At 39.5% G+C, this 22345-nt stretch overlaps 1 protein-coding gene across 1 annotated transcript; it reads left to right on the top strand.

Annotated features, from left to right (window-relative positions):
• Nucleotides 1–476: 476 nt before the first annotated feature.
• Nucleotides 477–6653, top strand: TRIL (TLR4 interactor with leucine rich repeats). The gene has a single exon (XM_026708208.2). The coding sequence runs from the start codon at nt 2626–2628 to the stop codon at nt 4909–4911; it is 2286 nt and encodes a 761-aa protein (XP_026563993.1). The 5' UTR covers nt 477–2625; the 3' UTR covers nt 4912–6653.
• The last annotated feature ends 15692 nt before the right edge of the window (nt 6654–22345 follow it).

Here is a 22345-nt window from a genome sequence, read left to right as displayed (position 1 = left end):
TACCTCCTTGCTTACATGTTGGGATTGACTGGAAAACAGAGCAATCTGATGATTCAATCCAGTGCAAAATCCATTTCTAGCACATGCCAATATCTCTTCATTCAGTGTTTTCAGAGTCATTCGTTAGGAAAACGCACTATTGGACATGCTATTGATGTACCCCAGAAGTAAGTCTGATTCCTGCTATCAATTTGGCTTTAAGTTTAAACAGAGCAATTCTTTATAGCAGTGGTTCCCAACCTTTTTTTCGCCCCACACCCCTAAAGAAATTTCGTTCGAACCTCACACCCTCTGAAATTTAGACTTTAGGAACTACTGAACGTGTTAAATATATAGTAGGATCGAATCTTTTCAGCTATGTATGTGACGGCCACTAAATAACGATACTTAACTCTAAAATGAAAACAAAGTTAATCTATTGCATAATAAATAAATCAATAAATAAAAATAAAAATAAATAAAAATTACCTGGACTTTTCTTGTACCCTCTGGAATATCGTCTCGCACCCCCAGGGGGTGTGAGCACCCCAGGTTGGGAACCTCTGCTTTATAGCAACTAAGTTAGGAAAAAATTCTTTTAGGATGTTTACCCTGTATAGACAATTCTACCTGATCTCATTTCAACTGACTTTATCCAACAATGTAGCTTAAATATCTCAATATTTACTGTCTTACAAATCTTCGTACTTTATTCCTACTATGAGATATGAATATGTTTCAATAGATTAAAACAATTTTGATTTCAGTGGTGGGTATTGTGTTTCTCAAAATAAGGAGTCAAAAGTTTTTCCTCTTTTCTTCCCAGGATGCTTTGGGAAAATTCTCATTTCTGTAACATTAAAATGTGTGGCTTTCAGCTCCCACAATTCCCTATGCCATTTAGGGAATTCTGGAAATTGATGTACACACATTTAATATGTTGACTTGTTGAGCTTAAGAAACAGGAATCTAAGGCAATCTAACTTGTATGTTGTTCAATTTTCTGACTAGGTTCTTCTTTACTTCATAATCAGCCACAACTATCCCTTCCAGATTTTCATTGAGAATGTTTTAAAGTTTTAAATTTTTTTTATCAAATAAAGTTAGATAAAGGAACCCACTGTATTTTTGGGTTCCTACCAATACCTACTTCTGTTTTTCAGTGCATAAAATCTGCAAATGTAAGAATTTGTCAGATTATGGGATCATTTCCTAAAGGTGTAAACTTTGAATATTGAGATGAAAGGAGGCTAGAGATCTTCAGATTAATCTGTCATGCTATAATGGTTGGATTATCGGTAATATTGCCAGCTTGGAAAAGTAAAAGAAAGTATGTGAAATTCTGTCTGAAAATCGGGAGGGGGGGAACCCTCAGCACAATTAGTGTCAATAAAAGTTTAACACTTTATGGAAAGCCGGAATATTAAATGTGTCTGCAGACTGTGAAAATAAGACACCCCACAGCCCTGGGATTATCATTTAAATTGTTTGAAGAGAACATCTAGTGTCCCTAATTTTTTAAAAATGTATTAGATATACCCACCCCTGCCCTCTTGAACACTGAACAATGCACTTTCAACCTTTAATCTTAACACAGTTTTGTGAGGTTAGGCATGGTCAATTCTTATTTTCTAGCCTAATGTTTTATGAACTCAAAGCCCTCCAGTTCTACTGAACGTCAAGCCAGTACAGTCAAAGAAGCTATAATTTCCAGCCATTTGGAAGTCACATTATGTTTGCTGAAAGGATCACAAGACTGTATCCTGTTTGTTTGAATGCTTTAAGGTGTAGCGGAGCAGGAAACATACCAAGAGCATCTTAGCACCAGGGGACTGTTTCGAAAGGCTGTTGCAGGCCCATGAAGGCAGCATCTACCTTGGGAGGTCAGGCAACCAGAATCAGATTTCCACTTGTGGAAGGGCAAAATCTAAAGTCCTCTAAGCCATGGCTATTACTTTGGGCAGATAGGCGAAGATGACTCACACCACTAGCGAAGGGAAAGGGGAAGGCCACGAGGAATCCCAGTGGGCTGACCACTCCGACTCCTCCCTATGTTAAAATCTATGAGTGCTTAATCTTCGGTCCACGAGCTTCTGTTTCTCTCCCCTTCGCCCCTTCTCCTGCCTAGACGGCAACCCCGCTGCTTAGCTACGCTCCCCTCGCTATCCCTCCCTCCTTTCCACCCCAACCCCGCGCCGCCCTGGTCCGGCTGTCTCCTTCCAATCCGCTAGGTCTGGCCTTTCTCCCGTTCCCCTCCTTCTATCCGATCTCCAGGTCTAGCGAGTTCCCGGGGGCGAAGTGTGGGAAGTACGAGTTTCCGCTCCGATTGTCTGTCCCTGGCCGCCACCCCCGCTTGGCTTGCAGGCTTCGAGAACAACCGCTCAGGCACAAACAGGAAAGGGTCGCAGGGAGCCAGACCCCAACCCGAAGGCGCGGCGGTGGGAGCTGCAGGAGCAGGAGACGGAGCGCTCGGGCAGGTCTGGAGCAAAGAGCCGTCGGCGTTGTGAGCTAGAAGAGCGCGGCTGGTGGCCTGCGTTGCACTCGGAGCTGGGTTCGGAACCCAACCCAAGCCGCCGCCCACGAGGAGGGGATGCCGGAGAGACGCCGAGGGAACTGGGGAAGAAGCCCGCCGTTCGCCCTAGAGAGATGGAGCCGCCGCCGCCGCTCCAGCTCAGAGTCCTCCTGATGCAGCTGCTGTTCGCCTACTCGCTCTTAGTGCTGCTTCCGCCGGCGGTGGCGCCCATTTGCCCGGAGTCATGCGACTGCCAGCAGCAGCAGCACGTCCTCTGCACCAATCGGGGACTACGGTCGGTGCCCAAGGCCGCCGAGCCGCAGGACATCCTCACCTATAGCCTGGGCGGCAATTTCATTGCCAATGTCTCGGCTTTGGACTTTCACCGCTTGGTGGCGCTGCAGCGCCTAGACTTGCAGTATAATCGGATCCGTTCGCTCCATCCGAAAGCCTTCGAGCGCCTGGGGCGTCTGGAGGAGCTTTACTTGGGCAACAACCTCTTGGCTTCCTTGGCGCCGGGCACACTCCGGCCACTGGCTAAACTGCGAGTCCTCTACATCAACGCTAACGAGATCAGTTATCTAAGCACCGCTTCCTTCGCTGGTCTAAACAATCTGATCAAGCTGCGGCTGGACGGCAACTTGCTGGCCTCGCTGAGCGACGCCACCTTTTCAGGACTAACCAACCTGCTGTATTTGCATCTGGAGGCCAATCAGATCCGTTGGCTGAGCCGTAATGCCTTTGCTGGGCTTGGCAAGCTACGCTTCCTTGACCTGTCTGGCAACCAGCAGAATTTGCTGCGCCACCCAGATACCTTCAGGTCTCTGCGCTTGCTTAGCACCCTCCTCCTCTCTGGGAACAACATGCAACAGCTAGGGAAAGGATACTTCCAACATCTCTCCAGCTTGGCCAGGTTGTCACTGGGTGGAAACCGCCTGACGTGGTTGGCAGTGGAGGCTTTTGCTGGCCTGGGGTCCTTGAAAGAGTTGCACTTGGAAGGGAACCTGCTAAGCCAACTGCCTGCCAGCTTATTCCAGCCTCTGCAAAGCTTGGAGGTGTTGGATCTGAGTAATAATCTCCTCACTAGTCTTCCTGCTGGCACCTTTGGTCTCCTAAATAAGTTGCGAGAGCTCAGTTTGCAGGGAAATGCCCTGGCCTCCCTTTCTGGAGATCTCTTTACCTCCAACTCAGCATTGTATTGCTTGGAATTGGATGGGAATCCCTGGAACTGCGATTGCCACTTGCAAGGGCTGAAACAGTGGCTGGCATCCTGGCATTCCCAGGGCCGGCTTCTGACTGTGTTTGTCCAGTGCCACCAGCCACCTGCCCTGGCTGGGAAATACCTTGATTACTTAGAGGATGTGCAACTCTTTTTGTTTTCTAATGGCTCTTGTTTGGAAGGGTTAACATCTGCCAATCCTGGAGGCAATGGTAATTCTAGCTTAGGCTTGGGCCTGGATAAACAGAGCTCCCCACCTTCTATTTCAACTGGGTTGCTAATGGGATCCCAGAAGATGGTATCCGAAAAGGGAAGTTGGAATGTGCAGACAGATCCAACCACTCTGTTGCCCAGCTTTCTTATCAGTACTAGATCTCCCTCTGTACTTGCTGCCCCCTGGCCTCGGCGAGCAGGAAAACACCACTTGGTATCTAGTACCCTTCCTCTGGTCACTGATCCATGTGATTTTAACAAATTGTTTCTGTACAACCTGACAGTGGATACTGTCACTGAAAGTGCAGTGACAGTGCGCTGGGGGGTCCACCCACACCGCAGCCCTCGCTTGTTAGGGCCTGTGCGCTTCAGAGTCCTTTTTGATCGCTTTGGTGCTGCCATCAAGTTCCAGCGCTTTGTTTATCTCCCTGAATGGAATGAGCCAGTAGCCACTCTGCGAGAATTGCGTCCGGATACCCCATATCTGGTTTGTGTGGAGGGAGTGATGGGGGGCCGTGTCTGCCCAGTGGCACCACGGGACCATTGTGCAGGGCTGGTCACTTTGCCTGAAGAGGGCGTGGGGGCAGCAGTTGCTGCGATGGCTGGGGGGACCCAAAGCTTGGATCAGCAGCTCCTCACCCTTGTGCTTTTGGCGGTCAATGCTCTGCTACTCTTTCTGGCTTTGGCTGCCTGGGCTTCCCGCCTGGTGCGGAAGAAGGTCCTGGGGTGCCGCCGGAGAAAGGCAGCCTCTCCAGTCCATGTTAGGCAGATGTATTCCACCCGTCGGCCCCTCCGGTCCATGGGGACAGGAATCTCCACCGATTTTTCTGGCTTCCAGTCCCACCGTACACCACGTAGTGCTGTTTGTGCCTTGCGTGAGGCTGACCTCATTGAGTTCCCTTGTGAACGCTTCATGGATAGTAGCACTGGAGGGAATAGCAGTGTCCTACGTGGAGAAGATAATTTGTTACAACGGTTTGCAGATTAGAGATGGGCTCTAAGCTAATTTTCAAGTCTGCTATCATAAAATGGCCGCTGGCATTATGATTTAGTGAAGTCTATGGGAATGCAGCTTCTGCAATGGTGCCCCCCCGCCCCCGCCCTCGGAAATGGGAAAATTACAACTCCCAGCAGCCTTAGTTAGCATGATAAATGGTGAAGGATGCAGGGAATTATAGTTCAGCAACAACTAAACTGTCCACTGTTTCTGATCTTCCTATCCTATCTTTAGGCCTGCAAAAATATGTATATATAAAGATGGCTGATTAAAAATGGTGTAGGATAGGTGGACTAGGATATACTAAAAATAAATAAAAACAGCAAAAATGGCTTTCTTGAATTTACTGATGGCCATTTTAGATGATTTGTAGTCTTCTCTTCTTTGGGATAAAATCTATGATTCTCTAAAAACCAATTAGAATGGGAATCTACTACACTTTTAAATTTCCATAGTTGTGGCTAAATGGGCATTGATCTCTATTTGTGAATTAAGTAGATCCTAACAGGAAAACAAATTTTAGTTGTCTTATCACCAGTTGCCAGACGGATACAAGAATCTCTAACAATTCCTAACTTGTTGATGTAACTCTGTAGCTCTCAGTATTATTCTTGGCTAAGAAATAAAGTAAAATAACTGGAATCAAACAAGAAAAGATACAGAAAGTTTTATACAAATGTTTGAAGCTGTACAAATTTGGGGGCATTTCAGATTATGTCAGATTCCGGCATTTGCACCATTTGTTTAAAACTGATATAAACAAGATCAAGCCAGAGGATTTTATTTTTAGTGTCACTTGCCAATATATAGATCTGCAAAAATCTGTACAACTATAAGATGGCAGTGAAGAGATATAGTGATGTAGCTCTTTGCTGTCATTTCACAGTTATCATTTATGGAGACCAGATGTAATAGCAGTAGCTGCTGGTGCAAAAAACATGGTGCAAAAAAGTATTTTCTAGTTGAATACCTCCTGGACAGTATAGATATCATTTCCTTCAGAGAAACTATGGTTGGAGACTTCTTCATGCTAGTTCTGATTAGGGTTTGCAAACATTTGAGAGAAACAGGAGAGCGATCAGTATAATTATTATTGCTTCTAAATAAAACACTATTCAGAGCAGAGGCTGTTAAGTGTCACTCCCTTGATGGATAGTTCAGACTCTCTTGGGTATACTCAAAGTACAATTCAACTTTTGGTAGATGTCTTTTATGTTGGCAGTTAGCATCAATGATATTTCCTCAGCTGATGTCGTTCTTATCTAGAATATGTATTTAGGATGAGGCAGATTTGCTTCTTGCTTGTCAAAAAATGTGAACCCCAATTACTACTATGATGCAGGGAATTCTTGAATTTGTGTATTAGACACTGATTTTTAATTCTCATCAGCTTTTCCAAATTATAGTTTTTGATTAAAAATATTTTTTCTAGAAGGGCTTTGAAAAAATGTTTAACTTGTGAGCTAAGAATGGTGCTCCCCCCCCCTCTTTTTTTTTTTTACTGACCAGGGCTTTCTTTTATTAAATGAATGTAAGAAGTTTTAGTGTATGTTTATATAACATGTTAAAATAAATAAATAAATAAATAAGATGAAGAAAGGAAGGAATGAAGGAAGGAATGTTGATTTTGCAAAATTCATTGCTAGGGAGAAGAATCCTAATTCCAATTTGTTATAATTTGTTTAGAATTATTTTTTATGGTGGTCTTGAATAAATACATTTTGGTACCTCTACAGCTTTGCCTATTTCTTTTTAAATCTTGTTTTTCATAAATGATTTTGGATAGAGATATAGATTTCAGCTAAACTGGAGGAAGTAGATTATGTTGCTGCCCTGTGATTGTTGTGCAGCAGCACTAAGCTCCCTGATATTACATAATGAGCCACTAAACCCTGCTAAGTTTCTGGAAGGTTGCTGCAGGAATTGAAATAATTTCCTTATAGAAGATACTTATATCCCATTTGGGAGGAATTCCCTCTTCTTCCTCTTTGTGCCCCAATCCCATTCATCAGAGGTCACTGGCCTGGTGAAATGCATTTTTTGATAAACGCATGGGCTGCAAGGGGAGGAAATTATAGAGAAGCATACACTGTGATTTTCATGATAGAAATCTCAGACTGTCTATAATGCCTTGGAACGACCACACTCAAAATACTGCATCCAGTTTTTGGTTGCCATGATGTAAAAAAGATGTTGAGATTATAGAAAGAGCACTGAGAAGAGCAACAAGGTGATTAGGGGCTGGGGGTCAAAACAAATAAAGAGCAGTTGTGGAAATGGGTATGTTTATTTAACGAAAAGAAGGACTAGTAGTGACATAATGGCAGTGCTCCAATATCTAATGGGTTGCCATAAAGAATAGAAAGCCAACCTATTTTCCAAAGCACTTAAAGGTAGGACAATGGATGGAAACTAATCGAGAAAAATAACTTAGAATTAAGGTGAAATTTCCTGATGGTTAGAACAATTAATCAGTGGAACAACTTGCCTCCAGACATTATGGATGCTCCAACAATGAAAGTTTTTAAGAAGAGATTGAACAACTATTTGTCTGAAATAATATAAGGTTTCGTGCCTGAGCAGAGGGTTGGACTAGAAGACCTCCAAAGCCCCTTCTAACTCTGTTATCCTGTTGTATGGAGTACAGAACAGACTTACCAGATTAAAGCATCTTTAGTCATGACATCACATATGCTGTATAAATCCACTCATGAATGCCTACATGACATGTTGATCCCAAGTATTAGAGTTCAGTTTAAAACGGAAACAAAAATAGACATTCAGTAATAACTTATACACAAGTTTATTTGTAATTTAAATCTTAATTTGAAGAAGTACAAGGAACTGAGTATTGCATTTCTTTATGAAATTGATGTCTTGTAGTGTGTAATATTATTCTAAGACAAGATATAATATATTTATTAATGTAAAGTTTGTATGCAACCTGATTCCCTAAATTGAGCCTAAGCATAAAAATGGGATACATTTCAAACAGTCTATCATTGAATCTTTAAAGCCAGACCTTCTTAAAAATGAACTATGAGACAAAAGCTAAAATTCTAAATATTGGCAAATAATAGCCCCACGTAAGTAAAATTATCTTAAATTGGCAGTGCTGTTAATCTAGGCAACTTTTCAGTTTCAGTGTAGAGATGTATAGATTTGTTCTGATAATATGAGGAACCTCTGGGGAAAAAGTAGAACTAGACTGAGATTACCGTCTACACTTGGAATGTAGTGACTCCTAATTGAAATTTCAGATTTCCAGTTGTTAAATAAGAGAATAGAAAGGTTACCCAGCTTCAAAATCAGATTGCTGAAATTAAACAGCATGAAAAACTAGAATGAGGGGAATATAGAAAAACTAACTAATGCTAAAACACATTTATACTCAGAGATATTCTGAGTAGCAGTTAAGACTCTGTTTTGCACACAATTCTCATTTATAGATTTTGAAATTCTAGAACAAAACTATATTGAAACTTACTCTTCACATCCATTCTAGTAAATGTAAACTTGGCTTTTGTGCTAATTAGATTATGTGATGTTAATACAACAGGATTTATAAATTCCATGTGAGATAATGCTTGTTAGTCTCAAGCTCCAGGAGTGTCTTTGCTCCAAAGACCTTTCATATACAAATGCAAACTCTACAAATAATAGATCCTCACTTTACCCATTTTCCCTCTAATCTGGCTACTCTGCAACTGTATGAATAATATTTTTAATGGAGTCTGACAATAAAGCTCTCCTTGCCTTCATACTAGCTCTTAACCAAGGGAAAGTGACACCCTTCACTTCATCATATTTGCGATCTTTTAACTTTTTTTGGGAGGGGGGAGGGTTTACATTTTATTGATTTTATCATAATTTATCTAGTTATTGTGATTTTCCCAGAATTATTGACAATTGGGGAACATACAATTTTGATAAATTATTATTATATTAGTACTACTACCACCAAAATAGTTAAGCCATCAGTGGTTAGGAGGGGTGTAGAAGGAATGTCAGCATAGCAAATTGCAACTTTCACAAATACAGTATGGTCTTTTTTGCCTCCTTGAACATAGTTTTGGCCCTGAGAAGTTGTGCAATGTTGCATACAAAATTCTGCTCTTTCATTGTAATCAAACCTTGGGAAATATTGGTAGTCCTCACTTAACTGTCCCAGTGGTGGTATTCAATTTTTTAAAAAATACCAGTTCTGTGGACATGGTGTGACTTGGCGGGATGGTGTGGCTTGGTGGGCATGTCAGGGGAAAGATACTGTAACATCTCCATGTCCACCCTACTTCAGGGGAAGGATACGGTAAAATCCCAATTCCCTCCCCATCCCACTAACCTGCTTTCCAGCTCCATTCCCCTGTGCCAGGGCAACAAAAGAAGATCCAGCCAATCAACTGGGACTCCGATCAGCTGGGACTCAGGGGGCAGCGAATAGACGGGTGGAAGTGAAATCATAAGTCCATCATAGGCATATGATATCTCACTGTATTGTTTAGCAGTTCCAACTATAGTGATTAAGCGAGAACTATCTGTTCAGCCTTAAATTTATCTGAACTTCTGTGAGACAATATTCACAAGGTCCAAATCACTGCATTCCAATCAAGATCAATCCTTTATTTGTTTACTCCTAATGGACAGTACTTTGACAAACTATCTATAACCTTATATCCTGCTCGATACATCATGAGAAATTCTAGGTATCTGTGGCTACCCTGAATCTCTTCCCTTCTCCCTGGGACTGTGTATTATCTAAATCTAACCGTCTTTCTGGAAAAGCTATCTAAAACTCTGCCTCATCATTCTTCCAGGTGTATCTTTCAGCACAATTGCTTTGGTTATCTAATGCTAAAGTTTAAACAGAGATAAGTATGACCCTATTCAATCTGATGCTCTTCCATGTGTTTTGGATTTCAATATGATGGACAACACAGAATGTTGTATTATTCATAACATCTATTTTCAAAAGAAAGGTGATAGCTGTGTGCATATGCAATTTAGTAAAGGCTGAATATATTCACCATAGCACAATTAGTAATGGAAAACTTGGCCTGGAATGATGGTATTTTTTTTAAAGAATGTGGCTAGAATATGGAATAGAAGCATTCCACAATAAGGATGATTAATGTAAATTAGTAACCTCAAAGTCTTTTATATTCATTCTTCTGCTGCATCAAAAATTAAATGGGAAAATGCCATTTAAATGTGTATTTATGGTTGCCTGGAGCGGAATTAATTCATGTTACTGTTAAAGAGTATTTCTTTGAAATTAAAAGTTTCATTTGCTTAAGTTTATATTTTGCATATAGCAATTTCATTACTGTAGTGCAAATTGACAAACTAAAAATATTATAAGTGGAACTGCACTAAAATGGTCTCTTCATTGTGTGTATGTGAGTATGTGTGTATGTTGTGTGTGCATTTGTATATGTACCCACATATGTACTTGTGCATGCACAAAATTGAGAGAGAAATTTCATTCATGCTCCTGTTTGATTCTCCTTATACGGAAGATACCAAAGTAAGGGAAGGAAACAAGATTTCCTGACTGACTTTACCCCAAGGCCTCCTGATGGGCCATGTAGTGATGTTTCCTGCCCTTACTTTGACATCTGCTGAGCTTGAAAACAACAAGGATTAGAGGGCTTAGGGCCAGAAAGTGGGAGGAGGCATAACTGTTGCAACCATCAAATGAACATGCAAACAAACAATGGATAAGATCTCTCAACTGTCACTTGATACAGAGGAAGTAGTAAGATTTCTTCTTGTTCCAATATAGCCATACCTTTTCAAGAAAAACGGGGTTCTCTTAGTCCCCTTTAGCCCAGATTCTTTTGTATTTAGAAAGGGAAATGAAGCAAAAAGACCTCCATGTAGGAAAATTTAAGGGAAAATACAGTGATCAAATTGTCATAAGTATCATGAGTAGTAACTGCTCTAGTAACTGGAGGGCTACAACGCTGTCTTGTCATATGTTGTCATATCACTAATTAGTGGGGTGGAAAAATTCAGATCTCCCCTCAAACGTGGATTTCACTAGATGACTTTAGGACCATACCTGTGTCAAAAGTGTTTGGTGCGAATAAGATCAGGAACCTTACAATATAAAATGGATTGAGTTATCAGAGGAAAGAAAGTATGCTTTGTGTCTGTTTCGGTGTAATGTTACTATTATTACTGACATTGAAACATGCTACATATAATAGTTCATATAGTGCATGAAACAATCTTGTTTCAAACAATTACATTTTCTATACATCTAAGTGGAAATTCATGTTATCATTTAAAAAATCCAACCAATTCCAATAAAATATTTCCCAGTTTGTTTCTTAAGTACCTAACTAGATCTTTATCAAACAGAGCAATCAGCCAACCAAATCTTTATCAAATAATTTTTCAAGAGAAATATTGAAAAGCATAGAAGCAGGTAAATAGTATATTTCTTGCTTCCTAACATTGTAATTGTGTCCATTCAATATATGTAATAAGTCTAAATTTAGTGAGCATTCACTCTTATGAGCACTGCTATAATTTCATTAAAGATCTCTTTCCAAAATTTCTCAAATTCATTTCATTCCCACCAAAAATGGGGAGGGAAAGTCCTTTAGTACCTCATAAAATAATTATATATCATATGTGAAATTCTTATAGGGGTTAAATGCCACTGATATAAGATCTTAAGATATAATTCTTGTATTGAAGTACATAAAAATTCATCAGATTTCCACAAAAGTTGCCATATAATTATTTGGTCTAAGTCAGACTCCTAAGCTTATTTTAAGCCTGCTGTAATATTATCTAGATTTAATTCCAACAAGCAGTGGTTACTAATATTATGCCTTCTTCACTATATGACTGTAAATAAAATAAAAAAAGCTTTTCCAGCTTTTCATTCTTTTCTTTAATCTTTTGTTAATGACAGAAGCAGGGTGGAGAAATTGATTTATGACTGTTTTACTAGATGGGCTGGCAACTCTTGCATGCAAAAGTGTGATTTCATTTGGATAAATGTTCAACACAGGGGACTTTTCTGGCTTTTGGTGTAGTTCGTTCCATTCCTGTCTTTTGCTGACTTTCTGCTGCCAGAAACGATCTGTCGGCCTCTCTGATTCATACAGTTGCATTTCTCATGGAGCAAATTCTTGGCTGCTAGGACAAGTACACATGACGTGTATCTTCAGAAATGTTTCCCCAGACACAGATGAACCCAAGTTTTTCTGAACAATTCCTTACCCTCTGTGGTAAACAAAGTGAAGCACAAGTGCAATGTGTAATCTTGGAGAAAAGACAGCTGTAACTATGAATGAATATTATTCACCAGTTATTTATTAAACAAATTAAGCCTAATTTTGGAAAAGAGATAATCTAATTTTGCAGATAGTTTATTCCAATTAAATTGATTTTTTTCTAAGGTAGCCATTATACCATGTGCAAAGAAAGCATACTGTAGACAAATTGGACCAAATTCATGCTACGTACAGTATCGAGCTGTGTTTTTCAAATTAATTTACTAATATGTTAAGAGTTCTCTTATTCCATCTGTCATTCAAAATGGCATACCTAGAACTCAGTGGTTCAATTTTTTCTCTCTTAACAACTAGCTTGTCAGAGGTAGTATTCAGCAGGTTCTGACCAGTTCTGGAGAACCGGTAGCAGAAATTTTGAGTAGTTCAAAATTTCCCACCTCTGACTGGAAATTTTACAGTATCCTTCCACTACCACGCCCACCAAGCCAAGCCCCCAGAACTGGTAGTAAATCTTTTTGAATCCCACCACTGTAGACTGATTTGGAAAAGGGGTCTAAAATCCAGTTTTCTCCCAACATCTTAACTCAATGGCAACTTAAGATTAGTGAACTTGGTTGGCTGGAGAATTCTGGGAAATTTAAGTCCACACATTTTCAGGTTGTTACAGTTGAGAAAACTGTCTTCACCACTCAACTTGCCTTATGTATCACTTAGGGATCCTTGGGCAAAACCTTACACTACCTCTTGTGCTGCTTTAAAGCACATTGCCTCCTGTAGCTGTTGTATGAAGATCATGCTATGGCTAGCTGTACAGTCTCTTCAGCCCTAGAACAGTCGTATTTGTCATCCAGAGGATTGTGCACTGAAACAAAGATGGTTGTTTTGGTTAGTATCATATTAACAAATAAAAGCTAATCAGGGAAAAGCTAATCACTGAGTGGTGGAAAAGGTGAAGATGAATCCAAAACTTTCATAAAACACAGCTGAAGTCTGCATCTTACTGTCATAGTCATTACCTTCACTTTTTTTCACTGGACCATGCAGAAGTCGCGGAAGCTGATTAAACATTTTCTAGCTACTTATTCCCAACAAATTTAAGGCTTGAATAAATTCTAATAAAATCAGACTGATGTCTTTGAAGAAGAGTCCATCATACTTTCCCAACAATTTAGTATCAGAATCCTCCCTCCCCTTTATTAATTGCATCCGCTTACTTTCAGTTATAAAAAATGGGTTTTCTGTTGTTTAATATGCACCACTTTACTAAGAAATTTTAGTTTATAATCTACTGCATATTTTTCCAGAACTTGTGTCCCTCTTGACATAGCAGAACTTGGTTAAAGGCAGTGGTGGGATTCAGCCATTTCTCACCACTTCGGGAGAACCGGTTGTTAAGTTTCTGAGCAGTTTGGTGAACTGGTTGTTGGAAGAAATCATTAGGGCAAAGAACCGGTTGTTAAATTATTTGAATCCCACCACTGCTTAAAGGTAAATATGAATAGAATTTCATTGCATGTATTTGGATTACAAATTGAATGATAATAGACTTTATTTCATCATACTGCTTGTGTTTATTTAGTTTCTGACCTTTTTAAAGGCTACTCTGCAGTCAAAGGATATTAATACATAAATAATCTCAGTAAAGACTTTATGGATTTGAAGGTTCCTAAATATTCACATGAAGTTCCAGTATTATTATTGGCTGCAATACAAATAAGTGAAAAAGGCCTCAGAAAGAGGTTATTCTATGAAACCAATGTTAGGGCTGGGGTGACCTGTGGAAGTTCAGTTATTATATTGATCTTCTAAGGAAAGTATATAAGAACATGTAAAATAGCTTTGTGATGGCAAAGCAGTGAACTTATTCAAAGTAGGTATAATTGATCCAACAAGTACGATACAATCCATGATTCTGTCTGAATTTTCCTTGGGTACATTGGACTACAATCCCTATATTTCCGGGCCAATTTACTCTTTCAAATTAGGAGCACTACCCGTGTTTCCACTTCTGCTTCTAATGACAGGGCGGGAAGCCATGTAGTGCTCTAGTGCCATCACTGTGAGGCAGGGGAGGTTACCTCAGGGTTACCCCCTGCCTCAGACACCTGCCTTGCCTTGCGGTGGCAGTTCTAGCAACTCCATCTAGCAGGATCCTATGTGATTCCAGCCCACTTCTGCTTGCTTGTGGCCACAATGGAACATGAGGCTGAAAAATGCACTGATGCCATGGCCATGAAGCAAGGTGATGAGTTGGAGCTGTTCTGCACATCCCACAGCAACTTTCCTCAGGGCCCCTGCAACTAGGCCATTCATGCCCCAACACATGCCTCACCTTGCAGCCATAGCACCAGCACACCACTCTGACTCCTATTCCATTGTGGTCCCAAGCAAGCAGAAGAAGTGGGCCTGTGACTCCTGCTCCACATGGCTGTCAGTGCTGCTGCCATACAGCAAGTGTCAGGGTGTGGATGGCCTGGCTGCAGGCGCCCTGAGATAAGTTGATGTGGTAGCTTCACCACCATCTCACCTCATGGCCATGGTACTGCAAGCAACCAGACAGAAAGGGCGGGTGGGAGGCTGCCCAGGTTCTTAAGCAGGGTTTTTTTTTTGGGGGGGGGTATGGTTTATATTAGGTGCACATGTAAAACACGCAAGGGCTTATTTTCAGGATAGGTCTTATTTTTGGGGAACCAGGGTAGATGTATCCAACTGTAGATCCTAAAGTTCTAGCCCTCAATATACATACTGGTCAGTAATTGTGAGTGTTAATACAGCATGAGGCTTGGGAACATCTGACTAGGCAAAGTTAGATTAAGCAAATTAATTCTTAGCATCATTCTTTTGTCATAGAAGATATGGCCTTATTAGTGTTTATAACAATATTAATTAATTAGTCTCTCAAAATATTCCATTTCTTGCTCAGATATGATTATTACATCTCATATGAAAAGCCAGTTAACAATAGGAAACATCTGTTCTCTGTCCCTGCAAATGAACTTTTGTACTGTTAATCATTTTGAACTGCTGTTTTTTGTGTACTGAGCTAGATGTGATCCTTGAGGTAGGGCTGAAATCCACAAACTGGGAATACCATTGATCATGATGTTCCATCAACTTGAGTTCCAGTTTTCCCTTTGGGGGAAAAAGTAATTTTGTTTGGATTTCAGAAGCCAAGAGCTTAGTAAGGCAAGACAACTTTAGAGTGAAGGCATTAATAAAAGGAATAATGCACATGAAACCTAAATTTGCAACTTTTATGGAACAGTATAGATATTCTATTATCTTTGTGATATTTATACCAAATAAATAAAATTGGATGGGAGGAGAAATTGTACTTCAACATTTCACAACATGATGTCTGCTCAGCTGTGTTTACTAGATATAAAAGTCTTGTTATTTCATTGTCTTTATTTGAATCATAGGGAAAAAACTTTGTTTTTAAGGATGTCAGTATCTTCTAATTTCCTCTTTCTGCATCCCACAGCAAATTATTGGTTCTTCATATTGTTTACTAGTCAAAAAATTTGGGCTGGGAAGTAGTTTGTGGAGTTAAATCCATACATTGTTGAAAGGAACCCTTTTGCTAATTTTAAAATATGGGCAACATAAACTTGCTCAACCACTTTATCCAAATTATTGGGACAGCATCCAGCTCTCCTGATATATTTCTATCACTTGTCATCTTTTATTTGTTTCTTGGTTTTCATCCAGCCCTGTTTCAACTTGATTTTAGAATATAATTGGATTCTATCTACCAAACAGCCAAGCTAACTTATTAAGGAAGGCTTTGAAAAAAAAGTGCATTACATTTCATAAATGTCAAAGCTTTTGTATGTGAATATTCACTTATTTCTGAAACTCTTTCTTCATTATGCTGTGCTAAAATGAAAGCTGTAACAGAGTTCTTGCTTTGGCCCAAGGCAAATATTCCAGTTTCTGAGTTATACTTAAAATGCTATACTTAAAAACTAACTAGAGAGGGTGCATTTTCCAATTCTACATAACAAATTAATTAATTGTTGGCTTCAGGACTCTGACCTTAAGAAGCAAGATAGAATAATTGCTTTAGAAGTAGATTTAATAATTGGCATCGCTGTTTTTCATCCACTTGATCTCCAGACAAAAGCCAAATAGTGAAGCATGAAGACTTGCTTTTTCCTTTTAATAATCACTGTACATTCATAAAAGAGCAAAATTTCTTTAGAAGCATCTTACTCTTTGGCAAACAGCTGAGAATACTACCAGCTGCCATCAAGGTTAGGGGCTATTTTCCTAATACTCAAATGAATATTCTTCTTCTTTCAATTCATGCATATATGTGAAAAAGGAATTCTAGCCCACATTCCATTTAATCATTGTAAATTATTCCATATAAATATGGTGTGTACAAGGGTGACTTTATGCATTTGGAACAAGAAACTATTGTATATAGTTCTTGGTTCAAACAAGAGTTGATTACTGGAGTAGTCCATTTCCTGACTTCAGAATACATTGAATCATAAAGTAATCAAAGGGACAAAACTTTTCATGCAAAATATAACATTCATAAAAATAACCAAGCCTAGCGTGTTTTGTGAATCCAGCATCTCATTTTGAACTGACATGATCCATATATATTATGCAAATTCAGTTTATATTCAGAACTATCCACATCAATATTGTTTACACCAGACTTCCTAACTGATGCTCTTGAAATATATTGGTCTCTCCCATAACATGCAGCCAACTTGGTCAAAGGTTGTGTGTTGTGTGGAAATGCTCCAATACATATGTTGGGAACTGAGTGACAAAAGATCTCCAGATAAATTTTCCCAGACCATTTTTGAAAAGTTGGAATTTGAACTAGGACCTTTTGAATTTCCAGCATGTGGCTTAATACTGAACTATGAACTTCCTTCACTCTCTTCCATTGAAAATTCTCAGAATGAAAATAAAGAAGTCAGTCTAAAAAGCCTCTTGAATCACAGTCACTTGAGTAAATTTAAAGTAGTTAAAGTAGTTTGAGAGAGATTTCAATTTTTGTAGAGACCCAATTTGGATTACTGGATTCAATTCTTTGTATGATTATGTGTTTGGTGGATCTGTTGATGTTGTGCTGTTTTGAACAATTTTGAGAGGCATTTATACACGTGTAATACTATGATCTAAGTTCATAGCGCTTTTCATATGACTGTTTCTTTATTTTGCTCTATGGTACCAGAGTGCATTTAATTTCACTGAATTTGTCAGTGAATAATGTACTTTGTCGTTAGAGGTCAGAAAGAGGAACAAAAGGTAGGTTCAGGAGAAGCCAAGAAAATAGAACTCTGCCTTCTCTAAGGGTCGTCCAGTCAGAGGTGGGTCTTCAGCAGGTTCTGACCAGTTCTGGAGAACCGTAGCAGAAATTTTGAGTAGTTCAGATTTTACAGTCTCCTTCTCCTGCCACGCCTACCATGCCACGCCCACAGAACCAATAAAAATTTTTTTGAATCCCACCAGTGAATTAACTTCCAGTGAATTAACCACCCCAAGCAATCGGAGTACCTATATTTCTATTTCTGTTTTAAACATCTTGCTACTATGAAAAACCATGTTCTTGTATATACCACTTGAGATTAGCTTGATAGTTGCCACTTTAGTAAGCTAGAGTTTGAAGCTGAATTCAAACCAGATGTTTATTTTCCGTCAGGAGGTGTTTTTTTTCATGTTGTCTAGGGAACATTGGGAAGGAGGAGGAACGGAGGTGGGAAGAGAAACAAAATTATTATGGAGATAAGATTTATTTTTGAGGAGGAAGGAAGAAGAACCATGAAGGTAATGAGAAGAAAGCAAAGAACAAATTTCAAAATGGCTAAGGCATTAAACACTCCCTTATCCCCACGAAGAAAAACAACTTAGAGATTGAAAAATAAATCTCTGTAAAAATAGATTTCAATAAAGCTTAGGTAGGGATGAAATAAATCTGTCTTTAAAGATATAAAAATCAAGCAGAGGAAGTTATAAGACCTTAAGGGAATGAAAGTTTCAAAGTGGATTACCAAATTCTAGGCATGCCTACATCAGATTGAGGACATTTAGGATAAGATATTTGGATCTATGGATTTTCATTCATCTTACATGTAGTTCTAATTGAGAATTATTTTATTTGCACACGTTGGGATATAAAATAACAATTTTACACCTTTGGAAAAATTAGGTTTTTTCATAGCTATTATCCTAAATATACATCAAAACTGATAATCTTTCTTAATATCTTAAAATTAAAGTAAGCCTTTTAAAAAACCTTTTTCAGAGCCATGGTGCTCTTTAGTGTACAATACTTTGCTAGAAGGAAATGCAACAGAAGATATGGCAACAATCATGAATTGATCCTGCCCTCTGGCTGTTAATATTATTAATATAGTAATTCTTAATATAGTAAATGAATATTCTTAATATAGTAAATAAGGTTAGGAGAAGAAATTTCAGTTTCAAAGTGTAGAATTATTATATTTCAAAAATTTGGAATTTATTTAGCTGCAAAGAACTGTTGAGACTGGATTGATGCAAAAAGATTTTATGTGTTCTTGGACAGTTTTGTATGCATGATAACAATGGTGGTTTGTGAAATATCAGCCAATATACTCAGCAATATTGGGTAGGAGGGTTGGAGATCCAAAATCTGCAAGATGGTGCATTATAGTGCAGTGTCATTATACAAACCTCATTTCATGTGCCATAACATGCTTATTCAAAAGATGTAAGTTGTATCATAATATGTACACTTTTTTAAGTATACAGGACATGAAAATGTGTTGTATTTTGGTTATCATTTTTTTCTTTTGCTTCTATGCATATGTCCCTTTTCTTTGTTATGGTAAGAGCAGTACTTTAAGATGTTGGCACCTTCAACTCTTTTTCAAAGCCTCCATAAGGAAGGGAGTTCTTATTGTCAGCTGAAGTGATTATTTACTACTGTTAGTTATTTTGTAGCCTTCTCCTTTAATCCAAAATAGTGGTCTGCTTATTCTCCTAGCAATAATGAAAAATAAGTGCAGGTAATCAAAATGTAATAAGTCCAATCTGGTTTTAACTGAAATTACCGTATTTATCGGCGTATAACACGCACTTTTTCCCCCTGAAAATAGGGGGCAAATGATGTATGCGTGTTATACGCCGATGTCCCGTTCCCAATAGTGCCTAGCGGCGGCGCAGCATCATGACGCTGCGCCCGCCGCATATTAAAGGGAATGCGTGTTATACGCCTGTGCGTGTTATACGCCGATAAATACGGTATTTGCTTATGCACATGTCAGAGAGGGACAAAACTCTCATTTTAATAACAAGCTCTAGGAGTGGCCAATGAAAAAATGAATTGGATAAAATTAGATTTTTGAAAGATGAAAGAGAAATATCCAAAATTTTCAGAAATACCAAACACCCAAAGAGAAAAATAGAAACGCAGAAATAAGGAGAAATTTTCTGACAGAGAGAGCAATCAACCAGTGGAACAGCTTGCTTTCAGAAGTTGTGGGGCTTCAGGAAGTTTTCAAGAACAGTCTGGACTGCCACCTGTCAGAAATGTAGGGTCTCCTCCTTGGGTGGTGGGTAGATGACCTACAAAAAAATCTTTACCTTCAAATCAATCATGTGGAAATAGAACATTTCATATTAGCTGGGGAAAAAAATGAAATATTGGGCAAAGGCATAAAGGGATGAGGCCTGATCATTTCTAAAGCTCAAGAGAAAATTATTTATCTGGGAAAACTCCTGCATGAACTTAAGACTGTTCAGATAATCTTTTGTATGATCATCATGTTCCCCAGTCTGGATAAAGAGTAGCCAGACCAAACTGATCTACATACAGCTGAATCATATTACTTGCAGCATGTAGGGTACAATAAGATCTACCCCCACTTTCTGGTTACCAATTTTGAGCCATATGCTTCTACCTCATCTATGAAGGGAAAACACTTTACTGAGAGAGTAAAAGAAAATAATTAGTAATACTCACCTACCAATCAAAGCAGATGTTACTGATGCTATAAATCATAGGCTTAGCTCCATACACTCACCCATTAAGTCAAAAACTTGCTGGATAACAACTTCAATCTGCTTCAGGTCTAGATGCAAGAATGGTCCTCTATTGCGTTTCCAGAATGTTACAACATTTCCTGCTTTATAGCTGAACCAAAAGGATTCAAACTACCTTGTAAGATCTGGTCAATCATCTACAGCAGGGGTCCCCAACCACCGGGCCCCGGACCGATACCGGTCCGTGGAACATTTTCTACTGGTCTGCTAGTTTGCTGGGCACCGCCATCTTGTTTCGATGAGAAAATGCTTCCGGGTGAGCTTTTCCGGTTGGAAAGCGGCGTTTGGGTCCTGAAGGAATCCTCACACCTTAGTTTCATCGAAGTGGGGGGGGGGTGGCTTCGAACGAAACTAAGGCGCGAGGATTCTTTCAGCACCCAAGGCAAGGCAAGCCGAGTGACCATCCCGAAGCTGTCCCAAGCCCATCGACAAAGGTACAAAGGAGGAGTTGAAGGTGGCGGGGAGAAGCGGGGACGGCTGGCTGGCCGGTTGCTCGGCTCGCCTTGCCTTGTCATGTGTGCTGATGCCGGTACCGGGCCACGGATCATTTTATGATGCCGGTACTGGGCTGTGGCACAAAAAAGGTTGGGGGCCACTGATCTACAGGATTAGGATTCAACATGGCCAGTGCACTAGTGGTGTAGGTGTAAATGGGGGAAGCTCTTCTCTTGGTTGGTACGCTAGCGGTATAGGTCTTCTTGGGGAAGCAGAGAGTGCAACGTTTTGTAAATAGTGCCTTCTGAGTGCATTGCGGGGAACCCCCCGAGACTTTCCGCGTGTACTCAAACATGCATTGAATATATAATTACTCTAACTTTGAATTTGTAAATAGAGAACTAGTTTCATATTTTCTTATTGAGAATGTAATTGTGATATGCTTTTTAACATTTTTGTCATGTATTAAATAATCAAATAAGACCACCACCATGTTGAAATAATTTGCATGTTTTTCAACTTATTTTTGAAGGCTTCTGAAAATGTATGACAATTTTCATACAAAGCTGTGCTGCAAATCCATGCTAAGAGTGGGACAGATTTTTAAAAATACCATGTCAGATTCATAGATCTTTCTTGGAAACAATGACTTTTCTTGTCATTAAGAAGGATAGTGGGAGAACCAATGCAATACATAGCAGTTCTTTGTTAAATGGGATGCAGTTTATTTATCTGATGTAATTGTGTCCAATGGAAGGAAATACTTTTTTGTTATAGTGGCTGTAAGATTGTTCCTGGATACGATCAAGCCCACAAAAATGTAAAGAATAATGTTAATTCTTGTAATACAGGTATTTAAAGTACTTTTCACCCATTTTGGCTTTGTTTGAAGCCAAAATGCAAATTATTGTTGATTTAGGGAGACTTAATATTAAAATCCCTTGGAAATATGTTCCAAAGACAATAAGTAATCTCTAAGCATTAGTTTTATTGGCTTTAGACTACTGAAATCTGGCAGAAGACTTGTGTCCAGAAGTGTGATTTTCTGATTATTTTTAAAATGAATATTTAAAAAATATATAAGCACTGTGATTCATTTAACACACACACACACACACACACACACACACACACACACACACTGTAAAATCCCTTTGTCTTTGGAAACCTAAAGAAGCAAGAAAGTCCTGGCTGATCTACTTATGAGGATGTTGTCACATAATGTCTCTGCCCATAAACAAATAAATAAACAAACAAACAAACAAACAAACAAATAAATAAATAAAATTTACAAGTCCAACTGCTGCAATGTTAAGGGCTACCAACTGATCGCCCGAAACAGGGGTGTTAAACTTGATTTCATTGAGGGCCACATCACTGTGTTTGACCTCGGGGACCAGGGTGGGTGTGGCCATGCTGGCTATGGCCAGATCAATGTCACTTGTATTGGGAGCACCTCTGGTGGCCCGAGTGCTCTGCCAGTGAAAATGGGCTCCTGAGCTCCGTTTTCGGCTGCAACAGCCTCCCGCAACCCTCTGCCAGCAAAAATGGAGCTTAGGAGGGGAGCGTGCGGCACCATGGGCCAGTCCTTTGCTGTTTCCAGGGCAGCCCCAAGGGGCAGATCTAATATCCTGTGAGCCATATCCACCCTGTGGGCCTTGAGTTTGACAGCCCTGGCATGAAAGTGA

The sequence above is a fragment of the Pseudonaja textilis genome, chromosome Z (assembly GCF_049901715.1).
Source record: "Pseudonaja textilis isolate UNSWEBS1 chromosome Z, rPseTex1.2, whole genome shotgun sequence".
NCBI lineage: Eukaryota > Metazoa > Chordata > Lepidosauria > Squamata > Elapidae > Pseudonaja > Pseudonaja textilis.
This window is presented reverse-complemented; position numbering and strand designations above follow the sequence as displayed.

Bases quoted from the DNA above. Each gene is read 5' to 3' on its own strand.
- TRIL (XM_026708208.2), top strand. From the start codon at position 2,626: ATGGAGCCGCCGCCGCCGCTCCAGCTCAGAGTCCTCCTGATGCAGCTG.